Raw genomic sequence first — 21,850 nt, 5'->3', positions numbered from 1 at the left:
AAGCAGGATTGGTGGGGAATGGAATGGGGTATACTGAAAGAAGACATTACTGTCCAGAACTCATTCTTCAGGTGTGGATCCTTATGTGGCCAAAATAGCACAATGTATGCATGAAACGGATTTATCAGCAGGCTTGAGGAAACAGCAAGGATTGTGGAGGCATGCACACATAACTCTTCAGGGGGAAATGTCTTGTTCAGGGTCTGTTCCTAAAATCAATAAAGATTGAGGTTGCAAACACACCTTACATTAAAGCACAGCCTCTCTAATGCTGGGAACTGTAGCTTGTTAAGGGCACTGCAAATTGTAGTTCTGTAAGTAGTAAACTACAGTTTCCAGGGGTCTTGAAGGAGAAAGTGCTTTAAATGTCTGCTGTATATGCATTCTGAGCGTGCTCTGTGGGCATAGAATACTGACTCTTGAATGGAATAAGAAACGGGGGGAATGGAATATCCTGGAATAAAGGCATTGTGAGAAACCTGAACAGGAGCATGTCATACCACAATACTTTTTTGCAACAAATGCTGGGGAAAAGAAGGGGAAACTGTTATCTCCCCTGACTTTGGAAGTAGCAGATTGTCCCCACTTCAATCACTCTTCCCCTTCTTAGGATTGCTCAACTACATGGGAGTCTCTCATCAGGGATTTAACATATATCATTTCTAATTTAGACAGTCTGAAGCTGGTGACCTCCTGTTAACTCAAATAACCAAACACAGATACAAGATCTGACTTTTTAACTGCTGTTTAGATACTTAGCAGAAAAGACAGGCCATAAATTCAGGGACATAATTTCCTCTGAAGTTCACATCTGTATTTAATTACAACTTATCTCCTTAATCAAGGTTCAGAATGACTAATATCAACATCCTATCTATTCAAATCCTTAATAGGCAAAAGCTGTCTGGATGATTCATCTTGTCTGTTTACAATGAATTAGCACAACATTCCTTGCTTTGCTTGAATGGTCATAATCTAAAAGTTACACAATAATATACTTTCCCATTTTCTATATTTTATTCCTTAAGCTACTCTATTATGCTGAAAACATAAAACAGCTATCTTAAACTGCTCAGGTTTGACTACTTTCCCACCTGATCCTTTCTTTTTTTATTTTTTGCACAATTAAAGCCTGTTGTTTACACTAAAGGGTAAATGATTACCCTTGGCAATAAAACTGCATTCCTGGCTTATTAACTCATCTAAGTATATTCACTTAGATGGGCTTTCCTAGGAGCAAGCTGTACTTTATACTTCAGCGTCCTTTATACTTCAGGCTCCTTTTCAATTGCAAAGTGCCCTCAGGAAACATTAAGAAGGATGGGAGGGAAAGGAGAACTCAATACCTCCCCTGAAACTTCCTGCCATACCCCAACTGGGTTTTGTCTCTGGCAATACTCCATGCTTACTCACCAAGGTGGAGTAGTGCCACAGGGGATAAAAGAAACACATAGGGGTGGTGATCCAGGGGGTGAACAAATCGCAGGAGAAGGGTTCCCCTGCTCCTCACTTGTCTCCTACCAAACTTCACCCTCCTGGGGAGACTTTCCAAGGCAAAACATTCATTAGGGTCTGCATTCTTTCCTGAAATTAAGGACAGGTGAGGAACAGAATATAGTAGCTCTAGAACCTATGCAATATAATCTATTTAAATAGATTTTTTTTCTTCCCCTCATTCCTGCAAAAGGTCTGTAGCAGGTTTATTGTTTGTTTGAACTATTTATACACCACCTTTCAGTGCTAAAGTCCTCCAGAGGTGGCTTACAGAAGATATTTAGCTTCTCATATATCGCAGCATAATTCAGCTTCATATTATTGTTAGGATCATAGAATTGTAGAGTTGGAAGGGGCTCTGAGGGTCATCTAGTCCGGCCCCCTGCAGTGCAGAAATCTCAAATAGATCATACATTGCTGTTGTTTATTAATTTGTATGCTGGTTGTTTGTCAAAACGGCTTCTAAGCAGTTTACAGCCATAAAATAAATAAGCAGTTATAATGCACAACAAATCCACTGGGGCATTAGCACATCCTTAATAAAAATACACAATAAAACAAGAAATTAAAAAGCATAATAACCAAAACATTTAAAAACAATTAAAACAGAGAGAGTGCTACTTCCTTTCCCTTATCCTCAGCAATAACAGTTGGTAGTTAGAATTGCATGTACTGTACAGTGGTGCCCTGCAAGACGAAATTAATTCATTCTGCGAGTTTTTTCGTCTAGCGAATTTTTCGTCTTGCAAAGCACGGTGTCGGAAAAGTTTTGGAAAAGCTTCAAAAATCGCCAAAAACCTCAAAAAAGGCTACCACACCGCGTTCTATGAGTTGCTCCTCGAAGTCAAGTCACAACTGTATTAACGGTGTTAAGAAAAAGGAAACAAACTTGCAAAAAACGCAAGGCGTTTCCGTCTTGCGAAGCAAGCCCATGGGGAAATTCGTCTTGCGAAGCAGCTCAAAAACCGCAAAACCCTTTCGTCTAGCGAGTTTTTCGTCTTGCGAGGCATTCGTCTTGCGGGGCACAACTGTATAGGCAGGGAAAGGACTCTCAGTGGGCATTTACAGTATATTATTTTCTCTCATTTTCCTCACAGCAATTCAGCGAGGTAGGTTAGGCTGAGAGATGGTGGCTTGCTCAGGCCAGTGGGCAGCATATCTGGGGAAGAAACTGAATACAGCAGGTAGAGGGGTGAGAGGACTGCAATTTGCCACAGGCCAAGGAGAAGGCCTCATTCTGAAGAAGGATTTGAAGCTGGCTGGGTTACATTTTATCCATTAGTCAGGCTTGTTTGACAACAACATGAAATGGTGTCTTTAGTGTCATTGGCCCATTCCTGTAGAATACCTTGCCAATAGAGACTCAGAAGGTGCCTTCTGCACTGACTTTTAAACACCTGCCGAAAATGTTTCTACTACTACTACTGCTACAGTGGTACCTCAGATTAAGTACTTAATTCGTTCTGGAGGTCCGTACTTAACCTGAAACTGTTCTTAACCTGAAGCACCACTTTAGCTAATGGGGCCTCCTGCTGCTGCCGGAGCACGATTTCTGTTCTCATCCTGAAGCAAAGTTCTTAACCTGAAGCACTATTTCTGGGTTAGCGGAGTCTGTAACCTGAAGCGTATGTAACCTGAAGCATATGTAACCCGAGGTACCACTGTACTTTTATTATTTGTACCCCACCCATCTGACTGGGTTGCCCCAGCCACTCTGAGCAGCTTCCAGCATATATAAAAACATTCCATCAGGCCTAGATGGTACATCCTCCACAGTGGTATACTGATTTATTTATTTTTTAAAACCCACTGGTTTAGTGCATTGGTCTTCAGCTGCTGAGTACGGACCCGCTGCTGGGCTTGACTTAAAGTGGGACACCAGAGCAGCACAACAGCCCTACAAATATATGATAAAAATGTGTTGGCACAAGGTGGAGCCTCTGACAAGTCTGAAGCTTACTGGTTTAGCATGAATGAGTGGGTTCGCAGACTGAAGATCACGGCTGCAGCAGGACCCCAGGAGCAACTCTGTGGCTGTGAACCTCAGTCTGCGAACCCACACATTTGCTAGTTCATGCTAAGCCATGGTTTGGCCTAGCATTACATGTGAACTGGGCCTAAATGGTTAAGAGTTTATCACATACTATGAACCAGACATATGAGATGAATATCTACCAGACATATCTACAGTATCCACCCTGGGCCAGCAGGGGGATACTGTAGATAGTTATGCAAATAAGGGATCAAAAGTGACATTCAGTGATTGGATAGTTTTAGAAAATTGTTACAGTTACATTGTACTGGAGCTCTATATAAGCAGGCTGACTGAACCTTCAGTTCATTTCTGTCTTGGCCTGAGAATAAACAAGAGCTGTTTGAAGAATCGCTGTGTCATCTGATATGTTCACCCACAACTTAACAACAACAGTTCCAGTTAGCTGGTAACTAGGGTGAAATGGTAGGAGACTGCCAAAGAAAACTAGATAGTAACAAGGCTGAAGGACCCATGGGAAAGTATGGAATAACTTCAGACAAAACTGAACTAATGATAATGGCTACAGTCTGGTTTCTCTTTAGATCGTATAAATCTTTCGCCTTTTACTAAATACGGCTGTGGAGAGGAACAGCTATGAATTTACAGCTAATTCTTTGAAGCCCCACGCTACTTCCTTGGTGTTAAAATCAGATTTGTATGCTTATTAACCCCTTCCCCCCAAGAAATAATGATAATGGCTGTTGTATGATAAGGGAAAAAAGCCTCCAGACGCAACTGCAGTGTATATTTTGCAAATGGCTACATGGATATTTAAAGACCACACTTTCCCCATTTTGTCTCAGCTAAACTAACCAGTCTATCTGGAATCCACCCACCAAGAGCATTCTTTTAAACTCAGCAAATGTCATATTATCTTAAAGATGTGAAAGAATGTTCTGTCTCGTAACTGGTATGTGTCCAAGCACTGAGTAAGAGAAAACATTGCCAGAAGGAAACTTTTCCCAGAATTCTTTGTTTATTTCTAGGATGGTGGCCTTGATGGATGCAAAGAGAACATACAATGGCTGTCAACAAGAACCAGATCTAAGGAGTGATATCAGCTTGGAGTGATTTCTCCTGCAAAAATTCCCTCTCCAGATACAGATGTATTAGTCAGCAATTTCCTGGCATCACATGGAATTTGGGAGAATGATGTAAAAGCATAAAAATATTGTATAGCTTATTTCAGAGGTGGACAGATTCGCATGATGCAGTTGTTGTTTTTTAACTACAACCCTGAGACCTACAAACTGGAGACTGGTGCAAAAGACATATGTATAGAATTGAATAATTCATAGCCTAGGAATTTGTTGTGCATGTCAGAACTGAATGGAGCTCATAGGCCTTTCATGAAACAATCCATTCCTGATTACCTCAATCTCTCTTCATATTAGCAGTATAAATTAGGGCTCAGAGGGGGCTGAAATTAGTTTTGTTGCTACTTTTGTTAAAACAGTTGAAAGTAAAAAAATATATATTGCTGATTTACTACAAATCACCCAGAGCTATGTGATTTCAAGCGCAAACTGGAACTTCAGGCTTTCACAGCTGACGTGGATTAAAGTGCTCTGTCACTTTAGCGCGACAAAACCACTTTTTAAAAAAGGCATTTCGCAGTTTGGAAAGTGGATGGCGGAATGCATTAAAGGTGGAAGGTGTGCAAACACCCCACAAGCAAATCAGAATGAAGCAGGAAGAATGCTCGTTGTCATAGAACTACTCTGCAAACATATCAGAATGAAACTGGATATAATTTGACTACAGTATAAGCTTTGTGCAAGAAAACCAGGATGCATGCTCAATAAGCAGGTCATTTGGAGGAACCTTAAGCTACCTCATAGGGTTGTTGCCGATTTTAACGAACCTGGAGGAAGGGCAAGATATAAATGTAACAAAATCAACTTTAGCCACGAAAAACAATCTTGAATATATCAACACTTTTATTACTTCTACAAATAGCTGCTCTGATGTTTAGTAGTCACATAAAGAATGTTTGCAGGAGTTCACACCCAGGGTATGTCAGCAGTTTAGCAATTAAATCAAGTAGAACCTTTATGGATCTAGGAGCTGAAATACACCCAGAAATAAATTGTCCCTTCCGGTGAATCACACCAGCAATTTTGCGTTCCAAATGAATTATTTTGGAGACAACACCTGGGTATTTAAAAGTAGTGCTTCTTTTACACTTAGTATTCTGTTTGATTTTTAAAGCATCCTTATTATACACAAAACATTTTCACTCCTTGGCTGCACTTTAAACTTGAATTGGTAGTGCAATGAATGAACTCCAGACTTAACTGCATATGGAAGACCATTTATTTGGTTCATGTGCTTTGGGCACGAGGCTTGGCCACAGACAGCACCATTCATTTTCCTGAGAATGGGAAACACGCCTTTTGGTCTTTTGACAGGTATAAATTAATTCAGCTTAGTTAGACAGTATTGCATCCATATCCCAATTCATGATTTATAATCTGTACTCCTATAATAGCCACTCTTACTTTGCAACCCCATTCAGAGTGAAGAATTATTTCTGTGATCGCCACCTTCTTTGCATCTCTCAAACTTGTTTTTAGGGGGGAAGTTCTCTTCATGCTTTGTCCGGAAGACAAAAGTTCTCACATTAAATGAAGGATAAGAGAAATTAGCTCATATTTAAGAGTTGTATGTGAAATGCTTCTACAGCTGTGTGAAACAAGCTGAATTCTAAATGTGCAAGCAGGGTGGGCAAAGCCTTTTCTGTGGTGGCTCCCCATTTGTGGAATGTTTTCCCCAGGGACTTCAGGCATCAGGTAAAAATGCTCTTCAGCCAGCTCTTTCGTTGATTAAACAATTTTGGACTTTTAAATGTGTTAGAGGTGTGTATTTATTTTTTATTTTGCTATTATGTATTTCATGCTTTTATGTTGTAAACTGCCCTGTGATCTTTGGATGAAGGGAAGTATAAAAATGTAAGAAATAAATAATATATAATAAGTATTTTCCCATGAAAAAGAGCTGCAGCATATCACATAGGAACACTGGATCAAAAAACCCCAAGAAACACAGATTCTGCCTCATTCCCAGCCAGTGTGGTGTAGTGGTTAAGAGCGGTAGTCACGTAATCTGGGAAACCGGGTTCGTGTCTCCGCTCCTCCACATGCAGCTGCTGGGTGACCTTGGGCCAGTCACACTTCTGTGAAGTCTCTCAGCCCCACTCACCTCACAGAGTGTTTGTTGTGGGGGAGGAAGGGAAAGGAGAATGTTAGCCGCTTTGAGACTCCTGAAGGGGAGTGAAAGGCGGGATATCAAATCCAAACTCTTCTTCTTCTTCATCTGCCTAAATCCCACATGGGACCTCTGCCAATGGCTACTAGCCACAATGGCATTCCAGACCATTCATGTTCAGAGAAGATATGCAGCTGAATACCAGTTGGTGGGGACCAACAACAGGAGAAGGTCTTGATGCCAATTTCCTGGGTTTCCTGGAGTATCTTGCTAGCCATTGTGGTGAACTAGCCTGACTTGGTATAAGGCAGCTTCTTATGTCCTTCCAGTGATGAATGATTGCTGCCAGCTGATCTTCTTTAGGGAAGTTTGTTTGGCCTCAGTCTGAGAACTTCAGACCTACACACCTTCCTTTTGGGCTTGTGGCTATAATTCCAGTTTTAGAGAAATTGAAAATCCTGATAAGACTGCAGTGACCAGCAGCAATGACTCTATTGCCCTATCATAATAGATTAGTGGGGTGGAAAAGGAGCTTAGGCAAGTAGCAGGCTCATGGAAACAAAAGCATAAGAAAAACTCTGATGGATCAGACCAGTGATCCATCTAGATTAGTGATGTGTACGTTGACTAGCAGTGGCTGTCCAGCTTTAAGGACACAGCCTTTCCCAACAAAACCTGGAGATGCTGGAAACTGAACCCGAGGACTCCTGCAACAAAACACATGTGCTCTGCCACGGAACTGCAGCCCATCATGATGGTAATAATGTCCTCTTTGGAGTGTTCTTCAGATCCCTAGGAAAGACATCATCCACGAATGAATGAACAGGAACTTTGTCTATCCATTATTGTTTGTTTATTTTATTTCTGTTCCCCCCTTTCTTCCAAGTTGCTCAAGGTGATGGCATACATGGTTTCCCCCACTCCCAGCCTTCTCCCACTGACATTCAGCTTCAACATAAAGCACCTGGAGATCTGACCATGTTGCTGAAAGGGGAGAGGAGGAACAAGTCAGTCCCTCAGCCTTTCCCTACTGTTTTTTCAAACTACTCCAGGAGGTTCCTGCAGTTGGAGGAAGCCCGGCTGCACAGAGCTATCAGAAAGGTTTTTTTGGAGAGACGGCAGCAGGAAGAGGTCTGTGTGTGCATCAGGATGAGACCCTTGCCACCTCTTGCTGTTTTTATCAAATCTCCAGTACTGCACTTTGTACTTAGTATAGGCCCAGCCCTGACACAGTCTGCCCGACTCCCTTGTCTAGTATGATGTTCGCATGTCTAAGGCTGCATCCAGTGTTAGTCCTACTCAGAGTGGACACAGTGTTGTTAAAGTACATGTTTACCTTAGCTTCGTTAATTTCATTGAGTCTACTCTGAGTAGAATTTGGTTGGCTGTAACCAATGCTTAAAAAAAAATGTTTAGGGGCACTCTCATTTTCCTATTTGTATTGAAATGCTGCCCCTCAATGAGGCCAAACTTAGATTCACAAAATGTTTAGGGGGTATGCGTACCCCTGCGTCCCCCCAGAAAAAAGCAAAGGCTGTAACCCATAGTCTGCATGCACACACATACACAATCTGCAGCCAAGCGTAATTAAAAGTCTGAGCCAACTCCCCCACCCCCACAAAAAAAACTATTGGACTCAATAGTCTGTTTACATTGTTGTTGTTTAGTCGTTTAGCCTTGTCCGACTCTTCATGACCCCATGGACCAGAGCACGCCAGGCACTTCTGTCTTCCACTGCCTCCCGCAGTTTGGTCAGACTCATGCTGGTAGCTTCGAGAACACTGTCCAACCACCTCGTCCTCTGTCGTCCCCTTCTCCTTGTGCCCTCCATCTTTCCCAACATCAGGGTCTTTTCCAGGGAGTCTTCTCTTCTCATGAGGTGGCCAAAGTATTGGAGCCTCAGCTTCAGGATCTGTCCAGCACCATAATTCAAAAGCATCAATTCTTTGGCAATAAGCCTTCTTTATGGTCCAGCTCTCACTTCCATACATCACTACTGGGAAAACCATAGCTGTTTACATTAGGCAACTCTGAATGTTTATCACTTCTAATTTGTTTGGTTACACTGAATCATGGAATCTGACCGCTTATAAAGTACATCTAAGCTCTGCCTCCTGTGTCTTCTCTATTGGAAAAGCTACAATCTCATCTGGTTTGAGTGAATGTACCAATGCGTTTTTTTCAAAAAGGGTTAAATCACATTCCTGTTTCAGAAGGCTCTTGTCAGAAAAAACCCCAAATTAATGGCAACAAATAAGTTAATATCTGCCTCAAAAAATATTATTAACATTATTATATACTAATAAAATAATTGGAACAACAATATGTAATATTTACATATATATACAGTCCTCACTGGAACAAACCAGATCTCTGGATAAACATTAGTTTCAATGTTAACAGCGGCCGAAAAATATAAAAAATAAATCCAGTTTGAAATATTTTGCATGATGCAGCAGCAAAGTGCTATTCTAGGCTGCATCAACAGAAGTATAGTGTCCTGATCAAGGGAACTCTAAAATTCTCTGAATCTTTGATTTTATATAGCCTTTAATATAATATAATATATAATATAGCCTTTAATATAAGAAACAGCATAAATATTTTAGAGAAAGAATGGCATGGACATTAAAGACATGAACTGTAAACAAATATTCACATCTTTGTCATGCAACACCTATATTTATGAATACTGTACCACACACTGTAAAATTCTATGCTTGAGACAAATTTTTCAGGCCGCAATAAAAAAGATTGGTGGCATTACTGCTTGTTGTCTGACTGCTTTGTTCAAGATCAGACTGCTTTTTATAGCACAGGAGACCCCACACCTGCTTTTGACACTTTGAAGAGGCATAATAATAAATTAAGGGATCAATGCAGCAGTTTATGGTACCAGTGCAGACCGCTAAGCTATAGGCAAAATACAGGCTTTCAAGGGGTTGATCAGGTGAGATGCGCAAGCTGTGCACTAATAATAGGACATTTGTAGGGCCAAAACAAATAATAAAAGAAGACAAGACTGCTAGAGACAGGAGAATGGCACGTCTCTTTTTAGCAGTCTTTGTAGCAACACTGGATGAAGAAAGTTTCCTTATAATACACACATAACAGGTGACAGAGATTAATAACGGTATAAAAAAGAACAAAATGGATAATACAGAAAAGTTATACCGAAATATATCCATAATAACAGAGATATCTAATGTATCGTGACAGGTTGTAATATTTAACCGGGATAATCTCTGTGTTTGCTCATTGACAAGCAGAGGTATCACCCCAGCTATAGCCAGAAGCCAGATGAGAAAGCAGACCAACGAGGCCCGTCTTGCTGTGCGCCAGGACAGGGACTGCATTGGGACCACTACGGCCAGGAAACGGTCCACGCTTATAACCATCATCAGCAGGACGGAGCAATACATGTTGCAGTAGAAGGCAGCAGTGACAAAATGACACATCACAGGCCCAAAGATCCAGTTGTTTCCAGAAAAGTTGTAGGCGATTTTAAAAGGAAGCACACTCACAAAGAGGACATCTGCGGAAGCCAGGTTGAGCATGTAGACCACAGTTGGTTTCTTAAGCCCTATTTTGACCACAAACATAAGGATTGCCATAATGTTTAAAGGAAGGCTGAAAATAACCACAGCAGTGTGGAGTGAAGGAACAAAGCGAGTCATCCATGGACCAGTCAAGTATTTTTCAGCTTGTTTTTTGATACCCACTTGCTTTATGGATTGATTGTAGTTCTTCAATGTATCAATAGTAATTATTTCTTTATCATTAGCATTTATTTCCATAGCAGGGAAACTAGCAAAAGAAAGACCCTGGATGTCCAAGGATGAATCTGAAAGATGAAGGAATATGTAAATCAAATCTATGAATACTATGTAGCTAATGTTACAAACATCAATGCAACCATGCTAGTTTACTCATGTGAATATGAATTCAGATTAAATTATTGAATTACACATTTGGGGCTTTAAAAAATATTGGTGTAGACAAAATTTACATATTTCCTATTGCTAGTGAGAAACTTCAGCTATTCCTATTCAGCTATTCTTAGTGTGCAGCCCTCTAAGAATGTGACTTGAAACTAAGGGAGACCGGGACAAGTTGCTGTGTTTCATGCTGCTAATGTATACATAGTCATATTCTGACATTGTCTGTGTACACACTATACATTTAAAGCAAAAACTTTCATCGAAGAATCCTAGGAACTGTAGCATGTTAAGGGTCTTGGATCTCTATCTCTGTGAGGGGAGAACTATGGCCAGCTTTTTTTGCCCAGTCTAACAGAGACAGGTTTATTTTTAGTGATGTAAAAGGTCTTATGCAGTAAAGAAATCCTTGATTTTCTGTGAAGTACATCACCTCCTTGCCGAAATATCAGAAGCAGATTGTGCAAGAAGAGATACCCTAAATTCTTTAGGGTAGGAATTTTAGAGCAAAACCCCCCACAAAATGCTTGATTCATTGTTCTTCCGATCTTATGTTATGACTTATGCGCTTAAAATGTTGCAGTCACTTAGAGATTTTATTAAGTGCAAGTGACTGATAAACTGAATATTACCACTGAGAAGTACATTTTTTCCTAGTACAAGGATATTCTCCCTCCTCCTTTACTCTTGCTGCTTCAGCATGGTTGTTTTTCAGTAGCACAATCATTTGGAAAGATCAGAGACAGTGAAATTTCCCTGAAACAATTGCACATTGTATATGCCTTGCTTTAACTATGAATATTGAACTGTGGAGAAATTGTGTTGGGTTGTACTTACTTTTTGCTCTTGCTGTGCTGAATAAGGTGAAGACCATACTAAACAGAGGAAACAGGATCTTCACAGAGGGGTCCATTTCTCCTCCAGCGGCGAACCTCATCTTTTGCTTCCTCTAGGTCTCTAAGAAGAAACTGAAGGGATCTGCCTGAAAAGAAGCTTCCTTTATTTCTTCCCTGAGATCTAAATCCACTTGTCATCTCCTTGCCTATTTTGGGCTTTAATGTTAGTTTATCTGTAGAAGAAGCTGAGCCAACCCACTCTGTCCTAACACCACTTCACCCTATAGGGAGCAGGGGGTTCTTGATTTCTTCTTTCTGGCTATTCCCCAAAGCACCAAATGAAAACTCTCAGACAAGTCTTCTGTTTTCTTTACTTTTCTAAAAGACTCTTCCTAAAAGCATTCCTGGAAAGCCCATTATGTCACATTAATAGATAAAGAAGCATTTGTTGTGGTTTTCAGTGCATCTGTTTTCAGAAATAAGGGTTAGAATACATTAAAAAGCAAAATTCATATTTTTTCACCATCCTAAATATGTTCTCAGTGGATAAAGTGCTTTACCATTATCAATCAACATTAATCAACATTAGGCTTGAATGAATGTTAGATGAAATCTGGGTTGGGGAACCTTTTTTCCATCCAAGGGCTTTCCTCCCTTTTTCGGAGGGCCACATGGCCAGAGGGGGAGAGGTTAAAAAGTGGGTGGATCAACAGTGGTAAATGTTACCTTTGTGCTGTAGGCTACTTTCAACACACACTCACACATTCCTCTGTGGCAAATATTGCCCTGCTCAGGGGAAAATCTTAAGAGTAGCACACCTTTAGCATACCCTCCACCATTCCTCAGATAAATATAGGGACGTTCTATTCCACATGTCAGGGAATCTGATCCCTCCCTCTCATGGCAGACTGCCAGCAATAGATAGACAATAAGTTCTTACCAATGTATTTTAGTCAATGTTCAACTCAGAAACATTGCCTCTTGGGTTAATGGCATTGCTCTGAGTAATCTCCTCCCCCCCTTCCCATCTCAATCGTCAACAGCAACCCCCCTTACGGTGGCTGCTTAGGGCCAATTGCCTCTTAGCTCTCTGCTCTCCTACTTCCATTGCTCCCTGGGTCTTGGGAGAAGGGGGGTCTGGAATGCTCTCTAGTGATAATGTGTCAGCCAGCAGTTCCTGCTCTGCTTCTCCCATTATTTTCCAGCATTCCCCCTCTTCTAACTCTGATCTGTGACCCTCTGCAAACCACTGTTGTAAATCTATACTGTCCTCCTCTTCTTGGGAAGGTTCACCATTCCTCCTCCTATGCCCAGTCCCTGACACAACACCAGTATCACTGCTTGAGCATTTCCTACTGAAAAGAAACAAGCAAATCTGCAGTATTTTAAGGACAGAAATCTTTGAATTTATGTATTGCGTTTAGGGAGGCCTGTGGGGAAAGGAAAATCCCAAATCAATAAATACAACTATACGTGTGTGTTGTGACTATGTGATGTCATCATGCATTTATGCACTTATGAGCATTTTGGAAGCATGATAACTTTGAACAACTATTATTATTGCAATTGTGCAGGTGTATGACATGGCGTCTCCCAATGAACTGATGCAGGCAGACAAAAACACAGATACTCTTGATGGCTTGGGGAACAGACCGGGCCAAGATAGTGCAAAGCAGCTCCTCCCTGCTTAGTCCTCTGTAGATCTGCTCCCCCAATGTTCATCATACGCAGAGCAGACCCATTGAAATTAATGGACAAGTCTAACTCGGGTCCATTAATTTCAGTCAGTAGCGCTGAGTAGAATTTTGTTGGCTAAGACCTATAGTCTGCACGTGCACGTGCACACGCGCGCACACACACACACACACACACACACACGTAGCCAAGCGTAATTCAGATTCTTTGACAACAAAAACTGGATTCAGCGGTCTGCTTACATTAGGCAACTCTGAATGTTTATTACTGCTAAGTTCTTTGGCTACATTTAGTCATGGAGACTGACAAAAAGCTATGCAATACACCAAAGCTCTGTCTTCTCTATTGGAAAAGCTACCATCACTGCCATCTCATCTAGTTTCGTCCCTCTGAATCAGGGGTAAGGGACATAAGACCCGGGGGCCGGATGCGGCCCAATCACCTTCTCAATCCGGCCCACGGACGGCCCGGGAATCAATGTGTTTTTACATGAGTAGAATGTGTCCTTTTATTTAAAATGCATCTCTGGGTTATTTGTGGGGCATAGGAATTCATTCACCCCCACCCGCCAATATAGTCTGGCCCACCACATGGTCTGAGGGACGGTGGACTGACCCACGGCTGAAAAAGGTTGCTGACCCCTGCTCTGAATGTACCAACACGTTCTTTGCAAACAGAATGAAATCATATTCCTCTTTCAAAAGGTTCTTGCCAGAATCCTCCCATTCGTGGCTTATTGGGGGCAGTTGTTGCAGCCTGGGACGGTTGCAAGGAGGAAGTGGAAGCACCAGGAAGATTCTGTGTCGGGTCAGGCTCTTTGGAGCTGGGTGAGACTTGGAGCTGCGGTGAGGGGCTGGGAGCTGTGGGTGAGGTTGAGGAACTTCCAGAGCAGACTAGATGGAAGGTTCTGGGAGTCTGGTCCTCTCTGGAAGTATTAAAAGGACCCCCTCCCCTGCTGCTACTCCTCAATACAGTTCGGAGCCGATCTCCCCACCCAGGCACACTTTTATTTCTCTTGTTTTGTTTCCACTACACTTTTTAATTGTCACAACTGTTGTCGTGTAAGAGCAGTGCTGTTTTTCTAGAAAAAGAGGTGCCAGAACTCACCCTGAACACCTCCCTTGTTCTCTTATAATAGTAATGGTGCCTACCTGAGAGGTGCCAGAACTGAGTTCCAGTGAATTGCTGCTAAAAGAAAATGCCCTGGGTAAGAGGCATTGAGCTAGGTCCTTAAAAGGGAGGGGTAGAGGAGGGGGCAGCTCCTAGGGGATCCCCTTGAGGGATCTTGGAGGCAGCAATTTCTGTCCAGAAGTCCAGCTTGTGGACTGACAGGCTATGGTACCCCCTGCCGGTGGCCAGGGGAAGTTCATTGGATAGCGATTCATGCCAGGGTGAGTAACAGTGATGGTCAAAAGCAGGGGTCAGCAAACTTTTTCAGCAGGGGGTCGGTCCACTGTCCCTCAGACCTTGTGGGGGGCCAGACTATATTTTTGGGGAAAAAATGAATTCCTATGCCCCACAAATAACCCAGAGATGCATGTAAAAACACTCTGATTCCCAGACTGTTCGCAGGCCGGATTTAGAAGGCGATTTGGCCTACCTATGGTCAAAGGATAAGCTTATCAAGCAGCAAATGGGCTATGTGATCACATGGATTCATGCCTGATGCCTTCATCAAACCTGTTGCTCTGTAATCGGTAAAACTGTAGCCTAATTCTATCCAACTCAGACTGGTTCTTCCTTATGCATCTCGCCACGACATCCAAGCACGGGTCCAGAGACTGCCCAGCCTCCCCCAACACAAATGTTATGGAAAAAGAGACCTTAGTGTCATCAGCATATTGATGCCCGCAAACTCATAATTACTTCATATAGATGTAAAATGGCAACAGTTCACTTATTATTTGTTAATGTTATGAAAATTACAATGAGAAAATAACTAGACAACAATACATAATATTTATTTCTATACAGTCACCATTGGAGCAAATCACATCTCTAGGCAGACATTATTTTAACAGCAGCTGCAGAAAAACCATAGTCTGATAACTTTTTCTTGGAATAGAAGAAAAAGCATAAATATTCTAGAGAAAGAATGCATGGACCCTAAAGACAGAGGCTGTAAAATAGGTAGCATGCAACAACTAGGTTTCCAAATGAGTATTACTGTACTGCAAACATATTTAATGTAAGATGCTATGCTTGAGACAAATTATTCGAGCCGCTTAAAAGGTTAGTGGCATTGCTGCTTGTTGTCTGACTGCTTTGTGCAAAAGCAGACTGCTTTTTATAGCACAGGAGACCCCACATCTGCTTTTGACACTTTGCAGAAGCATAATAATAAATTAAGGGATCAATGCAGCAGTTTATGGTACCAGTGCAGACTGCTAAGATGTAGGCAAAATACAGGCTTTCAAGGGGTTGATCAGGTGAGATGTGCAAGTTGTGCACTAATAATAGGACATTTGTAGGGCCAAAACAAATAATAAAAGAAGACAAGACTGCTAGAGACAGGAGAATGGCACGTCTCTTTTTAGCAGTCTTTGTAGCAACACTGGATGAAGAAAGTTTCCTTATAATGCACACATAACAGATGACAGAGATTAATAACGGTATAAAAAAGAACAAAATAGATAATGCAGAAAAGTAATGCCGAAATATATCCATAATAACAGAGATATCTAATGTATCGTGACAGGTTGTAATATTTAACCGGGATAATCTCTGTGTTTGCTCACTGACAATCAGAGGTATCACCCCAGCTATAGCCAGAAGCCAGATGAGAAAGCAGACCAGCGAGGCCCGTCTTGCTGTGCGCCAGGACAGGGACTGCATTGGGTACACCACGGCCAGGAAACGGTCCACGCTTATAACCATCATCAGCAGGACGGAGCAATACATATTGCAGTAGAAGGCGGCAGTGACAAATCGACACATCACAGACCCAAAGATCCAGTTGTTTCCAGAAAAGTTGTAGACAATTTTAAAAGGAAGCACACTCACAAAGAGGACATCTGCAGAAGCCAGGTTGAGCATGTATACCACAGCTGGTTTCTTAAGCCTTAATTTGACCACAAACATGAGAACTGCCATAATGTTTAAAGGAAGGCTGAAAATAACCACAGCAGTGTGGAGTGAAGGAACAAAGCGAGTCATCCATGGACCAGTCAAGTATTTTTCACCATCTTCTGTGGTATTCGCATGCTTTGTGGATTGATTGGAGTTGTTTACATCATGATTATAATATACAGGGAAACTAGCAAAACGACGAATGGTAGATGTGGAATCTGCAATATGTAAATCAGATATATAAATGGCCATATTAACAATGTTACAGAAGTCAATACACCAACTCTGGTTTACTTATGAGAATATTAATTCAAATGAAGTTATAGATTTGGCTATACTTAATAGGGTACAGTGGTATCTCGGGTTACAAACACTTTGGGTTACAGACTCCACTAACCCAGAAGCAGTATCTTGGGTTAGAAACTTTGCCTCAGGATGAGAACAGAAATTGTGCGGCGGCAGCGGGAGGCCCCATTAGCTAAAGTGGTACCTCAGGTTAAGAATGGTTTCAGGTTAAGAACGGACCTCCAGAAAGAATTAAGTTCATAACCAGATGTACCACTGTACTTTAAAAATTACTGGTGTGGACAAGATTTACATTGCTATCCCTTCTCCCTGGCTTTCGCTACTCCAAATGAGAAGCTTCAGTGTATGGTTTTACATGAAAATGTGAGATAATAACCTTTAAACAAAGGCTGAGGAACCTTTTGCTGTAATCTGGAGGATAGGGGATCACCCTTTCATGCTTTACAGCCCAACAGCATATGGAGGGCCATGCATTCCCTGTCTTAGACTTGTGACTAGGCTTTTCCTGCTTTTAGGCTGTGTACACATTACTGTTTATTCCTGCTCCAGTGTTCTTTCACCATCAGTGTTTGAAGCCAGGTACACAGGATGTTAGCTACAATCCATCTGTATCCCATTGCTTCATGAGAAATACTCTCATTCAATGTGCATTTCCTCAAACTAGATTCCATTCAAATTGAAAACAGAAGCCCCGATTAAGCTGAGGTATGAACTGGAACTCAGCTCAGTGAAACCAATCATTATATTTTATTAGTTTTGTTTTGTTTTTTAAATGATGCAAGTCACTTGGAGACTTTTTATGTGTCTGATAAACTGAATATTAAAAATATTTGGATATAACCACTGCAAAGCAGATTTATCCCCATGTTACAAGGATATTCTCCCTCCTCTTTAAAAACCCTTCAACTTGGTCTCCATATCACAATCATTTGGAAAAGTTAGAGAAAGTGAATGTTCCCTGAAACAATTGCACAATATAAACACATTGCCTTAAATATTAAATTGTGGAGAAAGGATGTTGGGTTGTACTTACTGTTTGCACTTGCCGTGCTAAATATGGTGGAGACTATACTGAGCAGAGAAAAGAGGATCTTGAGGGAAGCGCCTGTTTCTGCTTCAGAGGTGCACCTCATCTTTGGTTCTGCCTAGAAGAAATTGCAAGGATTTCCCTGAAAATCAGCTTATTTTGCCTCAGAATACAGAACCCTCACTGAGATCTAAATCCAGCTGTCATCTCCTTGTCCAGTTTGGGCTTGAATGTTGCCATACATCAACAGAAGGGGCAGAGTCAACCCCAACTGTCATCACATTGCTTCATCCTAGAAGCAGTAGAGGGGTTTTTTAATCTCTCTCTTCTGCCCAATTCCCAAAGCGCTATATGAAAACTCTCAGGCAACTCTTCTGTTCTCTTTACTTTTCTAAAAGATGCTTCCTAAAAGCAAGTAATTTCTGGGAATCGCATTATGAGGCAAGTAATTGATATAGAAGCAATTGTTGTGGTTTTCCATTTACCCATTTTCAGCAAAAAAAGAAGATTTAGGACTCCTAAATAACATTAACAGATAATTTTTCATTTTCTTATATATTTTCTCAGTGGATAAAGTGCTTGACTATTAATCCACTTTAGACCTGAATGAATGTTAGCCGTGGGCGTAGCCAGGATTTTTGTTGGTGGGGGGAAAGGACATTTGTTAGAACCATGCTATCTGTGACATGATGGGTCAGTTAGTTAAGTATCTTTATTTATTAACTTGAGCTGTCCCCCCTCTGGCTATGCCCATGATGTTAGCTGAAATCAGGGATAGGGGACCCTTTTCAAGCCACAGGTCACACACTCTTTTTTCTGGTGTAGTGGTGGATGGGGCCAGAGGCTACAAAATAGGCTCCAGTAGGTGATGTTCCTTCAGAAAGAGAAAAGTAGACATAGTCCACTCCTTCACATTTGTGGGGAAGTGACATTTGGAGGTGACATTTGTGGGGAATTGCAGTCAAATATAACTAGCAAGCATGGAGTTCATGAATGCATGAAGGGGTTAAGACTACAGAAATGCATACTTAGACTCAGGTTATGCCCCTCACCTGGGAGGAAGTGAAGCTTCCTCCTTATTTGTTCTCTTTCACCATGTGAACTAACTGCAATAGGATGTGCTTGAACTCGCTTGCTACAAGCTCAGACCATATGTTTAGATGTCATGAACACACCAGCCCAAAGCCAAGAAGTACAGCCTGAGATAGAAGGCAGGCAGACAGGCAGAAGAAGAACAGAGAGACTTGCAGACTTCTCAGACAGCTGGAACCAGTGGGCTGACAACTTTCCCCTCTGAAGCTGGCAGGAATGCAGCTTATCAGCTCAGGGGAGGCGGGCTGGAGGGAAGCCAGCTTTCTCAGGAATCACAGTCACTCACGGCACAAGGGAAGGAGATCAGTTCCTCAATGGAAGGGGAGGTAGCTAACCCCATCAGTCCCAGGGATAGACGAATGGGGAAAGTCCAAGACAGAAGACGACCCCTGAAATGTAAGGGTCAGAGGTTCAGGATATTCTGCAAGAGCCGGAAGGGTTCTTCAGAAGGGTCAATTTGATTATGATGTATGGTTGCTCGGAGAGAGCGGTCAGAGGCTAACTGCTTGTAAGCAATAATTTTTTTGTTAAATTACTTCTTGCGTGCTGTTTCTCAAGCCGGCAGCCGGCCAGCTCCCGACATTAGTGCTATTTCACTATATCTTGTATCCCAAGATTTCTACCTGTGTTTTTTTGCTGTTGCATGGAATGACACATGAATCTGACCTTTGGAGTTTTGTAAGTAAAACATTTAAACTTACTAAATGGTGTGGTCTATTCACTGAGAGAAGAGTAGAAATGGGAAAGCAATGTTTGCGGACTAAATGGGATATTTAAAATAAGGTTACCAGATTTTTTTTCAATGAATCCAGGGACGCAATAAATAAATAAATAAAACACATTCGGGACGTTGATGCTACAGCATGAGCCTGGGCAGCCCCTGTGTTGTTGGTTCTTCGGTAGTGGTAGTGGTAGAGAAGCGGTGCATGGTGGGTCAGGCATGGAAGGTAGAGAAGGAGGGCCAAGAGCGCAATGCCTCCCTTCCCATCGGAGCAGCCTCGGTCCGGTATACCTGAAGGAGCTTTTCCACCCCCATTGTTCTACCTGGACACTGAGGTCCAGTGCCGAGGGCCTTCTGGAGGTTCCCTCACTGTGAGAAGTCAAGTTACAGGGAACCAGGCAGAGGGCCTTCCAGTAGTGGCACCCGCCCTGTGGAATGCCCTCCCATCAGATGTCAAAGAAATAAAAAACTATCTGACTTTTAGAAGACATCTGAAGGCAGCCCTGTTTAGGGAAGCTTTTAATATTTGATGAATTATTGTATTTTAATATTTTAATATTTTGTTGGAAGCCACCCAGATGGGTGGGGTAAAAATAAATAAATATATTATTATTATTATTATTATTATTATTATTATTATTATTATTATTATTTATTTCCTTATATGTTGCCCAGCCCTTTCTCATATTCAATTTCCCCCCACAAAAATAGCTTTTAAGAACCACCATGGTGTTTTCTGCTCTAACAATTTTTTGTATTTCTCCCATACCACATATAGTGACTTTTTCGCTAGATAGTTCGGGAATCCTCTGTGTACTTTAACTTTTTCATACCATAGATACACATGTCAACCAAATCTGTCATCGTGACCCTCCAAATCTAAAATATCTGTATTTTGTAATCTTATCCATTCTCAGAGACAGCAAAGACAGGACACCTCATAATATAACCTTTAATCTGGCAGGGAAAAGCTGTCTCTATCTTTAGAATCTATTAATAATTTATGCTTTATTCTTGGCTTCTTCCCCTGCCAGATAAATTTTGAAATATCTCTTTGCCATTCCTTGAAGTGTCCTGCCCTGCTGATCATGGGTACTGATTGAAACAAAAACAACATTCTTGGCAATACATTCATTTTTACCACAGATATCCTCACCCAAAATGATAAATTCATCCTTCCCAAACCTCCAGATTTCTCTTTACTTCTTTTCAAGTAGATAAATAATTATCCTTATAAACATTAATATTATTTGCTATCAACCAAACTCCTAAATACTTAACTTTTTATCTATTGTCAACTCTGTAATATTTTGTAGACCTTTTTGGATGATGCTCTGTCATATTTTTCACCAGCATTTTCATTTTACTCTTATTCAGCTTAAATTCTGCTACTTGACCAAATTCATAAATCTTCTCCAATACCCTCAGTAAACTTGCCATTGAGTCTTCTACTATTCAAACCAGGTGCCTTACTAATAATACTCCCATCTCAACATGTCATTTTCAGAGAGGCATAATGTCTTGCCCCCATTTCATAAGAGCAGTTATTCAACGCCATAGGCAGTGCGAAGTATTTTGTCAGGTATGCTGGCAAGCAAGGGAGCTTCCCCTTCTGTCCGGTAGCTTCCGATAAGAAATAACGAGCCTTTGGCAGGTTTATAGTCCATTTTATTTACAACAACATACTGAGAGCAACACCAAGCTGTTCCCCTTCATGGATGGCAGTTGCTCACTCTAAGTCCCCTCCCCTTCTGCAGCAAGAAGCACGCCACGGGCCACCTGTCCCTCCCTTGTGCTTCCGTTGTTCCTGGACCCTTTCAGTCCTCTGAGTTCTAGGGGAGGGAGGGACTTCCCCAACACTCTCTATTGAAGAATGTCCTAAAGGCTCCCTCCCTCCTGGTTGCCTAGCTACTATCTTAAAACTGTGCAGCTCTTCCCCCGACTGAGCAGCTTCTGAATCTGCTGGTCTCTCTGATTCTGGGAATGCGTAAGGCGGGGTGCAAATCTTCCCCTTGCTCCTTTGTCAGTGGCTGCTCTGTCTGTGCCTGCATTCCTTCACCCTCAGAGTCAGTCTAGTCTCTGGCATCCGATTCAGACATGTTTAAATGCTCTAGAGACTATCCTATAGAAATAAATACATAGACATCAAAGGCTTTGAACCATGCAAAACCTGTGACATGCAAAACCCAATTTTATGAATGAGTACATTACATCAGATATAACTGTGTAGTTGCAAACCACCTTGAGATTTATACAAAAGGCAATTAATAAACTAATAAGATAAAATGCTATGCTCTGGATCAGGGGTCCTCAAACTTTTTAAACAGGGAGCCGGTTCACTGTCCTTCAAACACTGTTGGGGGCTGGACTGCAGCTTTTTAAAAAAGCATATTTACGCGGCAGTCTCCTCTATTTTTTACCCAAGGGTAG

At 41.6% G+C, this 21,850-nt stretch overlaps 2 protein-coding genes across 2 annotated transcripts; both read right to left on the bottom strand.

Annotated features, from left to right (window-relative positions):
* Nucleotides 1–9,087: 9,087 nt before the first annotated feature.
* Nucleotides 9,088–11,831, bottom strand: LOC310688560 (proteinase-activated receptor 1-like). Its single transcript, XM_083465085.1, has 2 exons — nt 11,512–11,831; nt 9,088–10,580 (listed from the first exon to the last, which is right to left on the bottom strand). Exons 1-2 carry the CDS (start codon nt 11,609–11,611, stop codon nt 9,451–9,453), a joined length of 1,230 nt encoding a protein of 409 aa, XP_083321211.1. The 5' UTR covers nt 11,612–11,831; the 3' UTR covers nt 9,088–9,450.
* Nucleotides 11,832–15,306: 3,475 nt separating this feature from the next.
* Nucleotides 15,307–18,051, bottom strand: LOC310688679 (proteinase-activated receptor 1-like). The gene is made up of 2 exons (XM_083465477.1): nt 17,614–18,051; nt 15,307–16,492 (listed from the first exon to the last, which is right to left on the bottom strand). The coding sequence occupies exons 1-2, from the start codon at nt 17,711–17,713 to the stop codon at nt 15,402–15,404; spliced, it is 1,191 nt and encodes a 396-aa protein (XP_083321603.1). The 5' UTR covers nt 17,714–18,051; the 3' UTR covers nt 15,307–15,401.
* Nucleotides 18,052–21,850: the final 3,799 nt, after the last annotated feature.

This window comes from Podarcis liolepis, assembly GCF_965112155.1.
Source record: "Podarcis liolepis genome assembly, chromosome: 11".
Classification (NCBI taxonomy): domain Eukaryota; kingdom Metazoa; phylum Chordata; class Lepidosauria; order Squamata; family Lacertidae; genus Podarcis; species Podarcis liolepis.
Note: the sequence above shows the minus strand (reverse complement) of the source record. Positions and strands in the feature narration are given on the sequence as shown.

Coding starts and splice junctions, on each gene's coding strand:
- LOC310688679 (XM_083465477.1), bottom strand. CDS start 17,713: ATGAGGTGCACCTCTGAAGCAGAAACAGGCGCTTCCCTCAAGATCCTC. Junction 16,493..17,613: donor TAGCACGGCAAGTGCAAACA/GTAAGTACAACC, acceptor TACATATTGCAG/ATTCCACATCTACCATTCGT.
- LOC310688560 (XM_083465085.1), bottom strand. CDS start 11,611: ATGAGGTTCGCCGCTGGAGGAGAAATGGACCCCTCTGTGAAGATCCTG. Junction 10,581..11,511: donor CAGCACAGCAAGAGCAAAAA/GTAAGTACAACC, acceptor TTCATCTTTCAG/ATTCATCCTTGGACATCCAG.